The sequence below is a fragment of the Eumetopias jubatus genome, unplaced genomic scaffold (genome assembly GCF_037043125.1).
Source record: "Eumetopias jubatus isolate StellerSeaLion01/CBP00866 unplaced genomic scaffold, mEumJub1_p1.0 scaffold_2, whole genome shotgun sequence".
Taxonomy (NCBI): Eukaryota; Metazoa; Chordata; class Mammalia; order Carnivora; family Otariidae; genus Eumetopias; species Eumetopias jubatus.
The window spans coordinates 33,887,838-33,908,630 of record NW_028274808.1 but is presented as its reverse complement, the minus strand read 5'-3'; the positions used below and the strand labels follow the sequence as shown (position 1 = coordinate 33,908,630).

At 37.8% G+C, this 20,793-nt stretch overlaps 1 protein-coding gene across 1 annotated transcript in view; it reads right to left on the bottom strand.

Moving 5' to 3' along the window:
* The window catches only part of KCNU1 (potassium calcium-activated channel subfamily U member 1), a 154,993-nt gene that overhangs the window by 82,824 nt on the left and 51,376 nt on the right, over window positions 1-20,793 (bottom strand). Inside the window, exons 17-19 of the mRNA XM_088021308.1 lie at window positions 20,667-20,756; window positions 20,432-20,529; window positions 1,543-1,657 (exon numbers count right to left, since the gene is read on the bottom strand). Of these exons, the coding sequence (XP_087877434.1) occupies window positions 1,543-1,657; window positions 20,432-20,529; window positions 20,667-20,756 (303 nt within the window). The remainder of the gene's footprint in view (window positions 1-1,542; window positions 1,658-20,431; window positions 20,530-20,666; window positions 20,757-20,793) is intronic.

Here is a 20,793-nt window from a genome sequence, read left to right as displayed (position 1 = left end):
AACCGTCGATGTAGCACACGAAGGGGTGCTGCTTTATTTGGCTTCTGACTTATTTTATAAGAATTCATTTTGTTTACTCAACTAGATTGCATGGGGGTTGAAATGCCATTTCTATATCTACAAATGCAGAGTGCATTTGATAGCAGAGTGCCTGCTTAGCACATGGAGATACTCAATAGATACCTACTTACCAACCATTTTAAAAGGAAAAAAAATTGCAAAGCCCAATTATAGTGAGTAGTTATTTTCATTAAGAGTAAGACAAAATGTGAATTCCTGCAATACCATAGCACTTTCCTCCACACAGTTCTTAATCCTTTTCCACAGATTATCTCGGTTTGATAAAATGTTGGAATAGAAGGCAAGGAAGGGCAGAAGCTATAATTCCTAGGACTTTTATATTCCTCCTGGAAAGTGCACACACACAGAGGTAGCACCCTTGGTGGCTCAGACACTGATGCCAGCCTCACCTGTAGGAGTGGTACAATAGAGCCTGTTACCCAGGCCCATCTATATAGAACCCCCAATTACACAGAAGCATGATTCTTCATATATTAAAAGAAAGAGATGAGTTATTAAAAAAAAGATCAAGGATTTATTTAAAATCTACCTCCTTGAAGGCTCTGCACTTACTACTAATTATAATAAGGAACATCTAATGAGGACTTACTATTGACCAAGAATCAAACAAAGTACTTTAAATACCTAATCTAATTCAATCATTACAAAAAACCTACAAAGTATTCATGACTATTATACTCATTTAATGTAGCAAAACTGAGACACCTAGAAGTAAAGCAACTTGCCCAAGATCACACAGTTTAGAGTCAGCATTTGAACTTAACCCTAACCCTAGCCCACACCCACATTATACAGTGTCAGTGCACAATGTCTATTCTCTGCTGGTAATACAGTATTTACCTGTAGATAATCACAATCATTAAAAATTTTCCTGGTACAGTATAGGCACTAAACTGAAATGCTGGCAACATATTACAAAGCTATGCACAATAAACTCTGAAGTGATAGAACTTTTAGATTGACCCTCCATTTAAAATCAACTGAACAGATCACCCTCCACCTCCAACTTTGCATTCTGGTTAATCAAGATTTTAATGTACTGCAGGAAAAAGAGAGTGAGGGAGGAGGCATTTGTTGATCCCATTTTGCAGATTGAAAAACAAAAGCAATCTCATCAGTTTGTTGGAAATAGGAGATGGATTAATAATAGAAATTGGGAATAACTGAAATTTCATCCCAACCTACATGTGTAGAGTGCCTGAAAGGTGATCTGAGAGAAAACTGGGTACATGACCTTTGGTTATCACAGGTATAAAGTATTTTGAGCCATGTTGCAAGGAGGTCTGTTTGTTTAGCTTACTGACATTGGGAGAAGCAGAGATGAATTCATGTTGGTGAAGAACAATTCCACTGGTCACTCTAAGGGCTGATAAAGCCAACATTCTCATTTACGTCACATTTTTTTTTTGCCCACTGATCCTCAGAAACCCACGGGGAACCAGGGTTCTCTGAGGCTCTTACCTGGTGGTGAAGCTGACATTGCTCATCAGTCTTGGCTGTCCCCACATCATACAGTCATGTACCGTAGAATCAGAGAATTCCTTCATGCTGTTTTTCTTTACCATCCCTGTTGTCCCTGCAAGAACACAGCAATCTTAAAATGAGTCAGCATATCTTTCTGGAAGGTATTTTTGAACCCTCCCTACTGACTGAGACATTTCTAGGACCCTGGCTAGGGAGAGGATAGAGATCCTTAGCCACAGACTAATTCTAAGAGGATGGATTATAGAAATCTCTTTCATTTCCTTCTGCAGACTTAGTGGGTGGAAAATCATTGTGAGAATTTCAGTACCATATGGATGCTTAAATAAGCACCTACTGAGTTGCTGCTGTACCTTCCTAAGACATCACCCCTCTGTCTCACACAGGTGTAGCATCCAGGGAGCCTTCCTGCCATAGGCAGGGTCTGCAGCCATGTTTGGATTCCAAGAAGAGATCACTATACAAGTCCCCTTCTCCCCTTCTGCAGATACTACTCAGGCTGCAACTTAGTCTCAATGGATACTGCCTTTTACTTTATTTTTTCCTTCAAAGGATTCCTTTATTATTAATTTTAACTTTTGAAGACTCTTGACCTTACATGGGCTAGGTCTCAAAACATTTGTGAATTTCCAAACCTGGAAATAACACAAAGGGAAATAATTTTCTCATCTGCAAAATGGGGATAATACTGGGACTTCAAAGGATGACTATAAAGATAAATGCAAGAATGTTTGAAATTTAATAACTAAATGAGCAATATGAAGCTGCTCTGAGATGGAAAAAAACTGACACATGAGCTGTTACTTCTTCCTGCACTCATATGTTGGTATTCCATCATGCCATTCTTATTCCAGAACCCAGATTCAACCTAGGAATCCTTTCAACACACTGGGCTAGGGTGTCATTATTGGTCGATAAGAACTGGCACTTAGTATTGTGATAAGAAGTTATCATTCTGAAGGATGCTTGTAAGTTAAATGCTTCTCTTTCACTCTTCAAGGACCCTGAATCATTGGCCTGTCTGAACCAGATTCCTGGGTGTTCAGTGATGCAGAACTGTCTGAGAAGAAGTTATCAAGGAGATGGACAAAGTCAAAGAATAGCCATCACTGTTATTCTTCTTCCTTGCCCACCCAAGTGGAGAAAAGAAACATGGCCTTTTCTTCCTGTGTCAATTTAAGAATCATCTGTGTACTAAGACTAAGACTACTTTTTGTTCATGTGGAACAAACCTTTAAACCCACACATCACCAGGTTTTAGACAATGGCCGGCAGAAAGAGCCACACAAACATCTTGGTTTCCCTCTTCTTTTGATGTAATGCTTTCTGACCCATTCTAATCCATGGAAAATATCAACTGAGTGAAAACACACTTCTGGAAGAAGAGAGACCTCCTTTGGATGTGTGATTTGTCAATGTACATCAGCAGTAACTGCATCGCATGGGTGTTCTAAGAGCCAGGTTTGGGATAAGATTGTTCCCTACCTGTAACCCTCAGATGCCTTCACTTATATATGGAGGCTTGATGGGGTTTTTCAGGTTGACTGGCATTTCCTTATTTCCTGGTTATCTTTTGCCCTGGGGGAAATGGCTCAGGGACAGAATATCTGAAGAAAATTGAGTGAGGACTGATGTGTCCACTGTCAGTCTTTAAAAGCTAGCCGCTGAGTACATGTGATAGAAGCTGAGCTATGGAATGCAAAAGGCAACATGCCCAAACTGGCTTAGGAACAATGGAACTTTCGGGAAGTCTCTGTTTTCTCAAAGCCTAACTAGGCAGCCAACATTTGCCAGGTATTAAAAAACAGGTGGGAGGGGATAAGTGGGTGAGGCGAATGCTAGGTGTGAACTACTCAACATTTTTGCTAAAGCTTTGAATCTTCCCTTGTGTCATTCTTAAGAAAATCTCTTCTAAAAACACATTAAAGATCTGTATGATCTTGGAAGCTTTCATAGTTATGGAAGTATGTGCTTGTGGGGGTCAGAAAGAGCAGCCTGTATGAGGGCCGACAGCACCTCTGGCATGGGCGGACTGCCTGAAGGCAAAAGGTGAACTGGCTCCGTGACCTCTCCTGGTCCCTTCCAACTCTAATTCTATAATCCTAAGGACCTTTGCAAAGTGTTCTCTTCAGCAGGTTGCAGACAGGGCAGTTAAGAACGTGCAACATCGGGGTGCCTGGGTGGCTCAGTTGGTTGAGCGACTGCCTTCAGCTCAGGTCATGATCCTGGAGTCCCGGGATCGAGTCCCACATTGGCTTCCCTGCTCAGCGGGGAGTCTGCTTCTCCCTCTGACCCTCTTCCCTCTTGTGCTCTCTATCTCTCATTCTCTCTCTCTCAAATAAATAAATAAAATCTTAAAAAAAAAGAACGTGAAACATCTTTTGTTGCCCTTGCCCCCAGTTTCTATGCTGCTTCAAACAATTGAGGAGAAAGCAAAGAATACCATCAAAATCAGAAGCCAAAGTTCTCTCTCTCAAGGCAGTTAACAAGCAACTGAAGTTTCTCTGATTACATTCTAAGGTGGTTTGATCATTTTATTTAGTTATATTTTTATCTATCTACAGCTGACAGTGTGCAAGTATTTTTTCATTTTTAGGCAGGAAAAGAACAGAATGGATTTTTGCCTTATGCTCTAGCTACACTGTTAATGTCTTGTCATGGCTTCCTATGACCTCCCTACAGATATTTCAAAGGTTTCTAGATAAAACATTAGACTTCAAAAAGGACATGGCATCTAACATCTGTGGATGACTGAAAGAAAAAGGTCCCTATAAAAAGGCCAATATTTTCATTACGTTTCTCTCTTCTTCAAGAAGTGGTACCCTTGGAAGCTACAGGCAAGCATTTTCCTCTTTGGCATATGTGATAGGACTACATATGAAGACATGCCTCATATATATGATTTCCATATGGATAGTAGTAATTCTAACTCTTTCTATCTTCTTCAAGAAATCTTGTGACACCCCTAAAAAGTGATATCATATATTCTGGATAAGAACCACTACTCTAGGAGATGAAGAAGAAGCAGGACAACATATCAAGCCAGTGCCTTAGTCTTGCAAAAGGAAGGATAGCATTCAACCATCTGCTTATTTTTTTATTTATACATCCATTCATAATCAGAAGTTTTTTTCCAAGAAAATTATTATAGCCATGAAGGATGGCACGGATTGGCATAAAAAGAAGCTAGATCAAAGGAAACTAGCTCAGAAGCTATTATAATCACTGGGATGAAACATACAGAGGGCCACAGCTGAGGTGGAGATGGACACCAAGGACTGGAGAAAATGGAGCCCTGCCATCAATTATAGGATTAGAATAACAACTGTCATTAATATAGGAATACAAGGTATTTGTAGTTATCAAGTTGCTTTCCTTATTATTGAAATTCAGTGGACATGTGGTCCCTGACCCTGCTTTAGAGAAAGAAGAGTCATCTAAGAACCCCTTCTATTCTCTCTCCTAAGGCCACTGGTACAGGAAGAGAGCTCTGACTGGACTTCAGAGCTGCTCAGGTAAGCCAAGCCAGGGAGACCAGCTGGTAGATTCATTAAGGAATTTCTATCTCAACTTTCTGGGTTTGGAGTTCTCCTCCCTGGGAAACAGTGGCTGGGGTGACTCCTGTCTTAAAGGGATCGATTTGTCTTGGATATTAATGAAAAAGGTGACTCAGGGACAAACCTAAAGAGAACTGTGAAATGGGGTAAATTTAAATTTGGACCATGGATCCAAACCATTCGTAGCATTGCCTCCTGTCCTTGACTCCTTTCACATCCTCTTTCCAATTTCCTTTTCAAAATTCTTCTCTCCTTTAGGTGTGACTCCAGGGCAAAAATTAACACTTTAATGAGGACTCTAAAACCAGTGCTCAGGGGGTGGAGCTTAGGGAAATCTGGACACAACTTTCCCCAGGACCATTTTCCTATTGCCCATCTGTATGCCACCCCAGTACATACAGAATTTCCTGTAAGCTCCACCTTGTCCTGGTTGAGGACCACAGCTCTACAACCTGAGGCATCAGAGTTTCAGTGGTGAAATAGGAGGCAGTGAACTGTATAGTTAGGGCTGGAGAAGTTCCTGCCCAATAATTTATCCAGCTATAGTAAGCAGAAAAACAGAAAGATAACTACTCCTCCTGATCTGAAGGCTAGCCCTGCTAGTCTTCCTGCTCTGAACCCCAAAACATCAGGGAATGGGTTAAAATAAGGATAATTCACTAGGACTTCTCTGCCAATTCTTATTTCATCTGCATTTCATTGATGAGAAAAGAAATAATGAGATTCTTTTTGAGCTTATGTTCCCACGGGTAATATGATAATTAACATACATATACTTACTATTTTCCAGGTACTGGTCTTAATGCTTTTTATATTAATATGCTCAATTTGTATACTCTTTATGTGCTAACATTCTCATTTAATCTTCTGAGATATGTGATATTATTATCAGCATTTTACAGTAATCTGAAGCACAATGAGAGTTTGAAAAATTTGCTTAAAGCCACACAGCTAAGAGGTGACCAATGCAGAATCCATACTCTTCACTACCACACTACGCTGCCTCTCCAAAATGTTAAGATTATGAATTTAAGTGGAGAAATGCTGGTGTGGTTTCAGCTTAGAAAAGTGCAAGTAATCAAAGGCAAGAGGGATTATAAATCACTGAACATCAGAATTGAAAAGGGCCATTGAGATGACAAGAACTGCCCAGTTTGGAAATAACGACAACACTGAGACCCCAAAAAGTAGCATGTCTTCCCTTAACCACAGTGAATCAGTGGCACAGTTGTTGTCAGCATTCAAGTCTTCTGAACTCTCAATTAGCATAGTAGGAGGAAGAAATTGGTGGGTCTCAGCAAACTCAATTAGCTCAAGAAAGAAATGGTTATTAGAAAAGAGTGGACTGGGGATACTCTGCATCGGGCTCTGAAACATGAAATATTCAACCTGAAATTTCTACTAATCCAAAGATAGAAAATTTTTCTATTTTGCTATCTTTCTTCACTCCCTTCACTCTAGGTTCTTAAGTCCTTTTGAAAGTTAATTCGCTGGGGGAATTTCCATATATTATTATGAGTTTTAAACCTATAAGGTCAAAGAGCCCCTTTCTACAGTGATGTCCTCTTCAGCACATTTTGACTAGAGCTCCCTCCAAATTCCTACACAAGGCCACTCCCTAGCCCAGACCCGTGAACGTTTCATGGTACTCTGCTGCCATCGTCTGGCAAACTGAAGTCAAGAACAGCTGACTCCACCCACTATATCAGCATCTGGGTACCAGATTATCTGATAAGAGTTCTCCTGGACACAGGGGATAGACGTGGCAGGGGTGGTGACTAAGGATCAGTGCCAGGCAGGAAGAAGAAACGATCCTATTAAGAGAAGAATCAAAGATTCTGAGAATTGTGATCACTACAGGGAAGCTCAAACATTTGATTATAGGTTGAAAATCTTACTAATTTATTCCCTAGATACTATTAAATGCATGTTACAGAGGTGGATAAAATTTGGCATATGTACAAATATGGCAGAGCCTTTCTGTTTATGCAAAAATCTTTTCCTCTTTTTACTAGAGCAACTTCCTGCTTTAAAATATATATAATAAGGGTGCCTGGGTGGCTCAGTTGGTTAAACGTCCAACTCTTGATTTTGTCTCAGGGTCCTGAGATCAAGCTCCACACAGCATGGAGCCTGCTTAAGATTCTCTCTCTCCATCTCCCTTTGCCCCTCCCCACCCTGCTTGTGCACTCTCTCTTTCTTGCTCTCAAAAAATAAAATAAAAGTAAATAAAAGTAAAATAAAAAATAGTAAAATCACTTAAAAGCTGATTTTAAGGGGGGTGATTAATTTTTATAAAACATTTTTTGTTTTGCAAAATGACTGAGAGAAGTGCATGCATATGAGTATGTATACTGAGCTTGCAAAAGTTTGACTTGTATACTGTGTTTACAGGAATACATCTACTATGTGAAACCATGCTAAAGTTTCATATATTATAAAGATACATGTAGTGAGATGATACTTTTAATGTATTATTTTTTCTTTCTTCACTCCTTTTTTTAATGGGATATTTATGTTATTTAGCCAGTCTCATCCCTTGCCTCAAGAAAGATTCATAGGTCATAGAACACAAAAAGAATCAATGTTTAGCTTCCGAATCCAAAATAGGGTCTTGAAGTCCATTTAATTCATAATCTTCAGATGCCCATTTAATTCACAATCTTCAGACTTAAGCATTCAGTGGCAACCCTACGGACAATAGGGATTTCAGGTTACCCTCATCATAGATCACACCTAAGGCAGAATTTCTACAGTAAGAGAATCAAACCAAGAACACCAGAGGCTACTGCCACTGCCCAGTGCCCTGCTCAAAAAGCAAATGTGTAACCTTGAGAGAAGTGGGTCACTGTCCTGGCCTCCAGCTCTGGAGCAGTGGCTCAGACATTCTGCCCACAGGGAGAGGCAAGCCATTAGAACAGCAGGTGCTGAAGCTCTTCCCAAGGGAGTTGGTTTTATTTGGAACAGTGTGGAAAAGTTCAAGCCCAAAGGTGCTCTTGAAAACAATGGTGATTTTGGTGGCAAACAATTAGGTTGAGATTGGTAGCTCCATGAGAGCAATAAGGTAAACCATAGGCCAGAGTTTACTACAGTGAGACAGGAAAAGAGACAGCTAATAAATGTTCTCTTTGGGTCAGAAAGGACCTCAAAGACAGGCCCCCCAAACTAGTCCTGCAATGGGACCCGCATTTAATTGAATAATACCTTAGAACAATATATGCCTGAGGTTATTGTCAAGAATAATAGAGTCAGCAGCAGCCAGTAGTGCACCCCAAGAGCTGGGTGTAATACCAACAGAGACAGAGAGATGAACAGAGAGATCAGGAAAGGAGACAATACAAAGAGCCCTATTAAAACCACCATCATTCCCAGGTGACCATGTGCCAGCTCAAGGCTGCACTCTGATGAGCAATATCAGAGCCTTAATGCTGCCAGGGGAATAGATTTCAATGAAATAGTCAATCCCAATTGTTAATTCATTAATTAAACAAGCAATGACAACAAGCCCTGGTGTCCAGAGTTGCTACAATATATTATCTAAAAGTCTAGTTTTCAACAAGACCAGCAAAATTATGAGATATGTAAAGAAACAGGAAAACATGAACCATACACAGGGGTAAAAAAAAAAAAAAAAAAAAAAACAGACAATAGAAATGGTCTGTGCAAGGGTCCAGATGTCACACTTAGCAGACAAACTCTTCAGAGCAGCTATTATAAATGTGTTCAAAGAATTTTAAAAACCATGATTCAAGAAATAAAGAAAGGCATGATGACAATGTCTTTTCAAAGAGACAATAATAAACAGATAGAAATTATAAAAAAAGAACCCAATGGAAATTCTATACTTGAAAAGTACACTAATTGAAGAGGGGTTAATGGACTGAGTGTGTCCCTCAAATTCACATGTCTCCTTGTAACCTCAGAATGTGACTGCCATGAGCTGAACTGTGTCCTTCCCAAATTCACATGTTGAAGCCCTAACTCGCAGTGTGACTGTGTATGGAGATGGAGCCTTTACAGCAGTAATGGAGGCCAAATGAGGTCCCTGATCTGATAGGATTAGTGTCCTTATAAGAAGAGGAAATGAGACCAGAGCTTCTCTCTGCCATATGAGGACACTGGGGGGAAGGTGGCCATCTATAATCCAGGAACAGACCTCTCTCCAGGAACTGAGTTGGCTGGTACCTTGATCTTGGACTTCCAGCCTCCAAAACTGTGAGAAAATAAATTCCTCTTGATTAAGCCATCCCAGTCCATGGTATTTTGTTTTGGCCACCCAAGCTGCATACTACAGTGACCTTAAATGGAAATGACATCTCTGCAGATGTAATTAGTTAGGAATCTCAAGATGAAATCATCCTGGATTTTGGATGAGTTCTAAATCCAAAACTGGTGTCCTTAAAAGAAGAAGAGAACACAGAGGAGAGACATAGGAAAGAGGGCCATATGAAGACAGAGGCAGGCTTCAGTGATGCCAGCACAGGCAAGGGCCACCAGCAGCCTCTAGAGCTGGAAGAGGCAAGGAAGGATTCTCCTGAGAGCCTCCAGAAGGAGTGTGGCCCTGCTGAAACCTTGACTTCAGACTTTTGCCTCAGAACTGGAACAGAATATCTGTTGTTTGAAGCTACCCAGTTTAGGGTAATTTGTTATGACAGGTCCAGGAAATAAATCAAGGGGCTTATGATAGGCACAAAATACACTCTCCCCCAAAGATGTCCATGTCCTAATCCCTAGAACCTGTATGTCATGTTATATATGGTGAGGGGGATTCAAGGTTGCAAATGAAAAGGCGCTAATCAGCTCACCTTGAAAGATTTTCCCGGATTAACCAGGTGGCTCAATGTAATCACAGGAGTTCTTTCAATGTGGAATAGGGAAGCAGAAGATCCAGAGTCAGAGAAGGTAACGTGATGATGGAAGCAGAGTCTGAGTGATGAGATATGAGAAAGATCTGACCAGATCTGGCTTTAAAGACAGAAGGGGGCCATGAGCCAAGGAGTACAGACAACCTCTACAATCTGAGTAAGCAAGGCCATGGATTCTTGCTTAGAACTTCCATAAGGATCCCTGCCGGGTAGACCCATTTTAGACTTGAATGACAAAATAATGTTAATTTATCACAAAGCCACTAAATGTGTGGTAATTTGTTACAGTAGCAATTGGAAACTAATGCAGGGCCCAGCAATAGATTTGAATTGCCAGAAGAAAAAAATCAGCAAATATAGGACAGACAGAGACTGCAATCCAAAAGAGCAAGAGCAAAAGAGAGAGAGACAGACAGACAGAGAGACAGAGAGTTCAGAGAAGGAAGAAAAATAATTCCAGAAATATGTGGATCCCCATTAAGTGTACTATATACATGTAAAGATAGGACCAATTAGAGGGAAGAGAGATGGAGGAGAAAAAAATACTCAAATAAATAATGAATTAAATCTTCTCAAATTTGATGAAAAATATTAATCTATATATATGGGCATACCTCAGAAGTATTGTGGGTTTGGTTCCAGACCACTTTAAGAAAGTAGATATCACAGTAAAGCAAGTCAATGAATTTTTTGGTTTCCTAGTGCATATATAAGTTATATCTATGCTATACTATGGTCTAAGTGTACAATAGCATTATGTTTTAAAAAAGTACTTAATTAAAAAAATACTTTATTGCTAAATAATGCTACTCATCATGTGAGCTTACAGTGAATCACAATGTTTTTGCTGATGAAGGGGCTTGCCTTGATGCTGATGGCTGCTGACTGATCAGAGTGGTAGTTGCTGAAGGTTGGGGTATCTGTAGCAATTTCTTAAAATAAAACAATGAACTTTCCTGCATCAACTGACTCTTCCTTTTACTTGAACACATAGAAGCCATTTAAGGTTATTAATTTTTTCTAATTTTAATATTGTGTCTCTGGGAATAAGGCCTAAGGAGAAGGAGTAGAGTAGCTGGTCAGTGGAGCAGTCAGAACACATACCATACTTATCAATTAAGTTATATGTGTTATATGGGCATGGTCCATGACACCCAAAACAATTACAATAGTAACATTAAAGATCACTGATCACAGATCATCATAACAAACATAATAATACTAATAATACTAAAGTTTGAAATATTGTGAGATTTCCAAAATGTGACAGAGAAACATGAAGTGAGCAAATGCTGTTGGAAAAATGGTGCCAACAGACTTGCTTCATGAAGTGTTGCCACAAAACTTCAATTTGTAAAAAATGCAATACCTGCAAAGTGCAATAAAGTAAAGCACAACAAAATGGGGTATGTCTGTATTATTTTCCTATGAATGCTGTAACAAATTACCACAAAATGTTGGCTTAAAACAACATTCCTTTATTCTCTTACAGTTCTGGAGTTCAGAAGTCTGAAGTAATTTCCCCTGGGCTAAAATCAGGTCATTAAATTCCTTTCAGGGATTCTAGGGGATAATCCATCTCCTTGCCTTTTCCATCTACTAGAGTCTCCCTATATTCCTTGCCCTGTGGCCCTTTCTTCCATCTTCAAAGACAATGGCATAACATTTTCTCTCTCTGAATCAGCTTCCATCTGCTTCAACCACAAGCCCTTTTCTCTTCTTTACATAGTTGAATCTCTTCCTTCTGCCTCCCTTCCATAAAAACCTTTATAATTACATTTAGATTCCACATAGATAATCCAGGATAATCTGCCCATCTCAAGATCCTTGATTTAATCCCATCTGCAAAGTTCCTTTTGCCATATGAAAATAACATTCACAGGGTTCCAGGGGTTAGGGTATAGCTATCTTTGGTGGCCATTACTTAGTCTATTACATTACACATCCAAAGATATCAGTGAATTCCAAATAGGATAAACACAAAGATATCCAGACACAGACATATCATAAGAACAATGCTGAAAGTCAAAGACAAGAAGAAAATCTTGAAAGCAGCAAGAGACAGACACAACTTGATTTACAAGTGAAACCCAGTGAGATAGATTAACAGATGACTTCTCATCAGAAAGAATGAAGGCTAGAAGGTAATGGGATGATATACTCAAAGTGTTGAAATAAACTATCAACCAAAAATTCTATACCCAGTAAAACTATCTCTCAAAAATGAAACTGAGCCACACACACACACAAAAAATGATAAAGACTTCAAAAGTTTGCCCCTCCATAAAAACAAAGAATAAACTGACAAAAATGGTCAGAATGAATTTTTTCAGAATTCTGAAAACTAACCAGCACTGACCCAAGAACAATTAGTCCAGAAAAATGAATATATCTCAGTAAAAACAGCAATATTTGTGGTGTTTTAACTTATATTAGTACCATCTCCAACTCCCCAGCTAATTAGTATCCTTGAAAAATAGTGCCATATATCTTGGTGCCAGAGGGAGTAGAGCAGAACTGCATTTCTTTCAAAGCCTTATTTTCAAAGAGGAGTCATTATTTGACTTGTGTGGTAGTTCCCTGGATGATCCTACTTGAATGGCTTGTCTTTTTCAACTTTATTTGAACTTACCTAGTTCTAAAATCCTCTACCCAGTAAGCTGTAGCAGGTTTTGGTATCACAGCTACCTGAGGCAATGGATAAAAGATAGGGCAAACAATAGACCAAATAAAAGTTTAAAGGGAAAATTGAAGAACGAGTTGTCCATAGGCACTTTAAAAAACTCTGAAACAGTTCTGAAAATGTAAACAACAACGCACATGCCCAGGACTCCAGGACTATGTATAGATGTGTGCATGCTGAGAAGGCCCTACGTTCTCACCTCTAACTGACTTTTATGTTCTGTGTAAGGAGGAAATGAAGGCTAAAGCAGAGTTGTCAACTTCCTAGCTGAATATTGAAGGCATGCCTCAAAAAAACAAAATCACTTGACAAATACTGGGAGATTTATTGGTTGCAGGTATTTAACAAGATTTCTGTCCAATTATTAGATGGCCACTAAACTAACACAATAGAGAATTCAATGGCTACAAATGACAAAGATGCAGATATTATATAGCTCATAAAAGTCACGAAAATAATGACAACTACAACAATTAGTAACAACAAAAAACACTGGGGAATAAGGTGGGTGAAATCTGATTTCCATAATTACCACATTTATATTTGTAATGTCTAATTTTCAACAAAAAGTTATGAGACATGGAAAGAAACAGGAAAATATTATCCATACATAGGATGAAAAGCCATCAATAGATACTGTCCTGAGGAAGCCCAGACATTGCTTTTACTAGTCAAAGACTTTAAATCTATTAAAAGTTATTTTAAGTATGTTCAGAGAACTAAGGCAAATTATAGTTAAAGAACTAAAGGAATATAAGGATGATGTCTCACAAAACAGAGAATACCAATAAAGAATTGCAGTTATTAGGGGTACCTGGGTGGCTCAGTCAGTTAAGCCTCTACCTTTGGCTCAGGTCATGATCTTGGGGTCCTGGGATTGAGCCCCACATTGGGCTCCCTGCTCAGCAGGGAGTCTGTTTCTTCCTTTCCCTCTGCTGCACCCCCCGCCCCAGCTTGTACTCTCTGTCTCTCGCTCTCTTTCAAATAAATAAACGAAATATTTAAAAAATTAAAAAATAAAAAAAAGTTAGAGTTATTAAAAAAAATAGGAATCCTGGAGTTGAAAAGTGTAATAACTGAAACAAAAAATTAGTGCAATTTGAGATCAAGTTTCAGGATGCTGAAAAAAGAATCAGCCAACTCAAAGATAGGTGGAGATTACCCAGTCTGAGTGACAGAATCAAAAGTAAAGAAAGAAAAGTGAACAGAATCTGAGAGATCCTCTGGGATGCCATATAAAAATACCAACATCCACTTAATGGGAGTTGCAGAAGAAGAGAGAGAGAAAGGGCAGAAGGAATATTTGAGGAAATAATGTTCAAAAACTTCTCAAATTGGATGAAAAACATTAATCTACACAACCAAGAAGCTTACAAATTCTAAATATGATAAATTAAAAAAGACCAACATCTAGACACTCTATAATCAAACTACTGAAACCCAAAGAAAAGGACAGAATCTTAAAAGCAGCAGGAAGTGACTCATCATGTACAAAGGATCCACAATAGGATTGACTGCTGATTTCTTATGAGAAACAATGGAGGCCAGTAAGCAGTAGGATGACATATGCAAAGTCCTGAATGAAAAAAATGCCCAGAAACAATTCTACATCTGCTAAAACTATCCTTCAAAAATGAATGATAAAGTAAGACATTTTAAGACTAAAAAAACCTAAGAGAGTTCATTGCTTTTAGACAAGCCCTGCATCAGATACTAATGAGAATCCTTGAATTTGAGATAAAAGGATACTAGTCAGTAACTAAAATCCACATGAAGAAATAAAGAGCACCGGTAAAGGTATATTCCCATAAGTAAATATAAAAGAAAATATAGGGTGTTTTGTTTGTTTGTAACCTCTTTTTTTTCTATCTGATTTAAAAGATGAATGTATAAAGCAATAATTGCAAATCTATGCTGATGGCCACATATATATAAAGATATAATTTGTGATGATAACCTAAAGAGAAGAAATGGAACTATATAAGAACATAGTTTTTATATACTATAGAAACTAACTTGACATTAATCCAAACAAGATTATTATACATTGTGATGTTAACAGTATATCCCAGGCCAACTACTAAGAAAATAACTAAAAAATATATATGAAAATAAATGGCAAGGGATTTAAAATGGTACATTTGAGGGGCGCCTGTGTTGCTCAGTTGTTAGGCGTCTGCCTTCTGCTCAGGTCAGGATCCCAGGGTCCTGGGATCAAGCCCCGCATCGGGCTCCCTGCTCCATGGGAAGCCTGCTTCTCCCTCTCCCACTCCACCTGCTTGTGTTCCCTCTCTTGCTGTGTCTTTCTCTGTCAAATAAATAAAATCTTAAAAAAAGTAAAAAAAATAAAATAAAATGGTACACTAGAAAATAACACAAAAGGAGGCAGTAATAAATGATTTCAGAAACAAAAAAGATGACATATAAAAAAACCCAACAAAAAAAGCAGTTGTAAATACTAACTTATCAGTAATTGCATTAAATGTGAATGAATTAAATTCTGCAATAAAGAAGTGGTGGGGGGCGGGGCCTGGGTGACTCAGTTGGTTAAGTGTTTGCCTTTGGCTCAGGTCATGATCCCAGGATCCTGGGATCAAGTCTCACTTCAGGCTCCCTGCTGGGCAGGGAGCTTGCTTCTCCCTCTCCCTCTGCCTGCCATCCCTTCTGCTTGTGCTCTCTCTCTATCACTATCTCTCTCTATTAAATAAATAAAATCTTAAAAAAAATAAAACAAAATAAAGAAGCAGGGATTGGTAGAATGGAGAAAAAAAAACATGATCCAACTGTATGCTGCATGCAAGATACATACTTTAGATTCAAAGACACTAATAGATTGAAAGAAAAAGGATGAAAAAAGATATTTCATGCAAATGGTAACCAAAAGAGGGCTGGAGTGGTTATGCTAATTTCATACAAAATAAAATTTAAGACAAATATATTACTAAAGACAAAGACATTTTATAAAGATAAAATGATTAATCTACCACTAAGATATAACAGACTCATAGGCACATAACAGTAGAAATTCAAAATACATGATTCATAAAACTAACATATTTAAATGGGGAAACAGACAATTCAACAATAATAACTGGAACTTTAATACCTCACTTTCAATATCAGATAGAACAACTATCCATTGTTCTATCAGCAAGGATCAGCAAAGAAATATAAGACTTAAAAAAACCCTATAAACCAACTAGACCTAACAAACATCTATATAACATTCTACTCAGTGACAGAAGAATACATAGTCTTCTCAACTATACATTGAATATTTTCCAGGATAGATCATATAATAGTCCATAAAATAAGTACGAATAAATTTAAGGGAATTTAAATCATACAAAGTATGCTCTTCAACTACAACAAAATGAAATGAAAAATCAGTAACAAAGGAATTGGGGAAATTCATAAATATGTGGAAATAAAAAGAACACATGCCTAAATAACCAATGGGTCCTCCCTGTACAAATCACAAGTGAAATTATAAAATACTTTTAGATGAATGTGAAAATGCAAACACAACTCATCAAAAATATGACACGCCCCTAAAGAATACTTAGAGGAAATTTTATTGATATTAATGCCTTTATTTATTAAAAAAGAAAAAAAAGATCTAAAATCACATGACTTAATCTAACCTTTCATGTTAAGACATTGAGAAGAGAAAATTAACCCATATCAAGCTGAAAGAAGGAAATAATAAAAATTAGAGTATATATAATTTAATTAAAAGATTGAACAATAGTAGATAAAGATAAATTAAAATTGGTTCTTTGAAAAACCCAACAAAATTGACAAGCATTTTTGGCAAGACTGGCTACAAAAATGAGGAAATACTCATATTATTAGAATCATAAACGAATGAGCAGATATTAGGCAAGAAAATAAGTAAAAGGCCATAAAAAAGGTATTGGGGCTAATAAAACAAGTTCAGTAAGGTTGCAGAACACAAGATCAATACACAAAAATCAACTGTATTTCTATACCCTAACAATGAATTATCTGCAAACAGAATCAAGAAAACAATTTCAGGTGCACCTGAGTGGCTCAGTTGGTTAAGTGTTCAACTCTTGGTTTCAGCTCAGGTCATGATTTCAGGGTTATGAGACTGAGCCTCATGTAGGGCTCTGTGCTTAGCGTGGAGTCTCCCTTTGTGCCACACCCTCCCCCCTCTGCCCTGCTCACGTTCTTGCTCTCTCTCTAAAATAAAGAAATAAATAAAATCTTAAAAAAGGAAAACAATTGTATTTACAATAGCACTAAAAAGAAAAAATACTTAGGAATTAATTGAACACAAGTAGTATAAAACCTATTATCTGAAAATTATAAAATACCATTGAAGGAAATTACAGATATAAATAGATATAAAGACACCACATGTTCATGGGTCAGAAGATTTAAAATAGTGATATTTTATTAAATAGTGATATTTAATAGCAATATTTCCAAAACTGACCTACAGACTCAACACAATGCTAGTCAAAATCCCAGGTGGCTTATTTGCAGAAATTGGCATATTTATCCTAAAATTCATAAGGAAATGCAGGGACCCAGAATAATAAAAACAATCTTGGAAAAGAATAATAAACTTGGAGCACTCATATTTCTAAATTTCAAGACTTAATACAAAACTATGGTAGTTAAGTCAGTGTGGTACTGACACAAAGCTAGACATACAGATCAAAGAAATAAAACTGAGACTCAGAAATAAACCCACACATTTGCAGTCCATTGTTTTTTGACAAGTTTACCAAAAACAGTTCAATGGGGAAGTTTTTTGAAAAAAATGGTGCTGGGACAACTGAATATTCACATTGAAAAAAATGAAGTTGGAGCCTTTCCTCATAATAAACATAAAAATCAACTCAAAATGGATCACTGACATCCACGTAAGAACTAAAAACATAAAATTCTTAGAAAAAAATATTGGAGTAAATCTTTGGGACCTCAGGTTAGCTATTCCACAAAAACACAAGCAACAAAAGATAAAATACATCACTAGACTTCATCAAAATTTAAATTTTTGTACCTCAAATTGTATGAAGAAAAGAAGACAAACCATAAAATGGGAGAAAACATTGGCAGAACATACATCTGATAAGGGACATGTATTTAGAATATATAAAGACTGTATACAACTCGGTAATAAAAGACAACAACCCAATTTAAAAATGGGTAAAGGATCTGAATAGACATTTCGGAAGACATACAAATGGCCAATAATATCCTCATAAAAAGATGCTCAACTTCATTAGCGATTAGGACAATTCAAGCTAAAACCACAATAAGATACCAATTTACACCCATTAGGATGACTATTATTTTAAAAAAAAAGAAAAATTATTTTAAAAAAAGGATGTGGAGAAATTGGAACTCTTGTGTATTGCTGATGTGAATGTGAAACAATGTAGCTGCTATGGAAAACAGTATGGCAGTTTCTCAAAGAATTAAACATAGAATTAATATCTGATTTAGCAATTCTACTTTGGGTATATACAAAAAAAAATTGCAAGCAGGAACGCAAACAGATATCTGAGCACCAATAGTGGAAACAATTCAAATGTCCATCAACAGAGGAATGAATAAACAAAATGAAGTATATCCATACAATGTAATACTGTTCAGCCATAAAAAGAAATGAGGTATTGATACATGCTACAACATGGCTAAGTTAAGGGTGCCAGACACAAGAAGCCTCATGCTGTATGATTCCCATTTCATGAAATGGCCAAAACAGGCAAATCTATAGACACAGAAAGTAGACTATTGGTTGCCAGGGATGTGGGCAGAAGAGAGTGGGGAGTAACCACTACTGGGTATGGAGTTCCTTTCTGAGTTATGGAAAATGTTCTAAAATTGTAGTCCTGGTTGCACAAATCTGTTTGCTCACTAAAACCCACTGAATTGTATGCTTTAAAAGTATTTATTTCATAGTATTTAAATTATATCTCAATAAGGCTATTGAAATATAAAAATGTTAGAGCCAGGATCCCTCAGAAAGGACCCAGTCCACTCCCCCCATACCCAACACACACACAACTTGTGTTTCAGGTTGGTGAGGGGTGGCTGGACAAGAAAAATATGATAGCTTTAGTGGTGTGCAAGGGGGAAAAATGAGAGATGTGTTTTCCATTTTCATATGGATTTTCATATGCTTAGAAGAGTATTTGGTAACAATGCAAGATGACTATGGAGGAGGAGACAAGGCAGCAAGGGGGCTTAAGCAGAGAGAAGGCCTGAGAGGGCTCCCACCTTCTGACATGCATATATATATACTCCAGGAGACTGAAAATTCCGAAACAGCTGAGAGGCCAAAAGAACATATGGAATGAAAGACCAGGAGTACAGGAAAAGGGGCTTTGCAGATCTCAAAACCAGAGGCTATGTAGGGCAGGGATGATGGATTTCAGTAACAAGTGACAGATGGTGACTCAAAGCCTGGAAGAACTGATACTGTTTACTGATGGAGAGGTCACAGAAACTGACACTTACCAAGGGAATGAGGTACCTCAGGAACCAGGAAGGACTTGTATGAAAGGGTATCTTGCTGTCAACTATAAGAACAACCATGGGGGTGCCTGGGTGGTTCAGTCAGTTAAGTGTCCAACTCTTGATTTAGACTCAGGTCATGATCTCAGGGTTGGCAGATCAAACCCCAAGTGGGGCTCTGCACTGGGTGTGGAGTCTGCTTAAGATTCTCTCTCTCCCTCTCCCTCTCCCCCTCTCCCCACCCTCCTCTCATGCTTGCTCTCTATCTCTCAAAAAAAAAAAAAAACCACAAACAAAAACCCAATAACCATGATGTTGAGCAAATTTACTCCTACATTTAAATATAATACTGGGAAGAAGAAAAGGATAAGTACCTTGGAGTTAAGAATAGTCCTGATAGGAAATTCAAATTTTGAATTAAATTTAAATGCTGAAACACTAGGATTTTACCCACAGAATCTTAAAGTACTTGGAAGGGACTAAGTTTTAAACTATAGGGGAAGAAGTTATCATGAATGCTTGAGATAATTTCTCTTTTGCTGTTATAGGGTAAGGTTGTTGGTAAGCTATTGAGTTCAATTAGAGACAAGAGAAAAAATTATATTTCCTCATCACTGTGTCAGAATGAGTAAACTTTAAATCCCCTACAATCCATTCAGTAGACAGAGTACTCAAGGAATGGTACTGTTCCCAACAGTAGGAGAAATGATAATTATGTGACAAAATAGAAGTGTTACCTAACACTAGAGTGGGAACCATACTGCAATATAAATATATCAAATCAATATATAGCACACCTTAAATTTACCAATATTGTCAAATAAACATAGCTCAATAAAATATTTTTTTTTAAAAAGTGGACATGAGGTAGCTTTGTGACCAACCAAGCAGTCAGATACAGGTTGACCTTTGAGACTGAAGATGGGAAGACCACTGTGATGGAGTGAAAAGCAACGGGCTGAACGTCAGCAGGTCTGGTATTGAGTTCGGGGTTGCCTGCAATTGGCTCTTGACTTTGAACATCACTGAATCTCTTTTAGTACTCATTTGCTTGGCCTGTGAAGAAGTCTAACTAGATACCTAGCAAGATTTCTTCCAGCTCTAAAAGACTGATTCTCAGGTCTTGTATGCCCAGTTTGGGGAAATATCTGCCACTTCTTGGCCAAGTTCAAATGGGTATTATCTTTTAAGAGATAGAACTTCTCCTCTTTCTTTGGCCATGCCCCAAGAAGCTGGGCTGAGGGCAACCAGATACTAAGTGCAGTTACCTGGGAAGTGTCGATGGATCTTGGCTTTGCAGCTACATTTTTCAATTAGCTCAGGAGCAAAGATATCACTGTGACAGGTGGCACAGTAAAAGGAGGCTCTGGACAATAAAAGCAAATCAAGAATGACTTATATGAGGCTTAACACTAAGGAAGCATGGTGCTGACGCACTTTGTCTGCCATTAAGTTGCATTTGCTTTAGGACTTTCTCCACATAAAGTAATAAAAAAACATTACCTTATGACTTCCTTTGTAGATTCAGCAATAAAGAATCCTAGTGTGTTCTTACACAGCCTAACTTGTGCAGGTGGATTTAGTAGCAGACCACTGGAAACAGAAAATAAAAATACAGTAATTTTCCCGT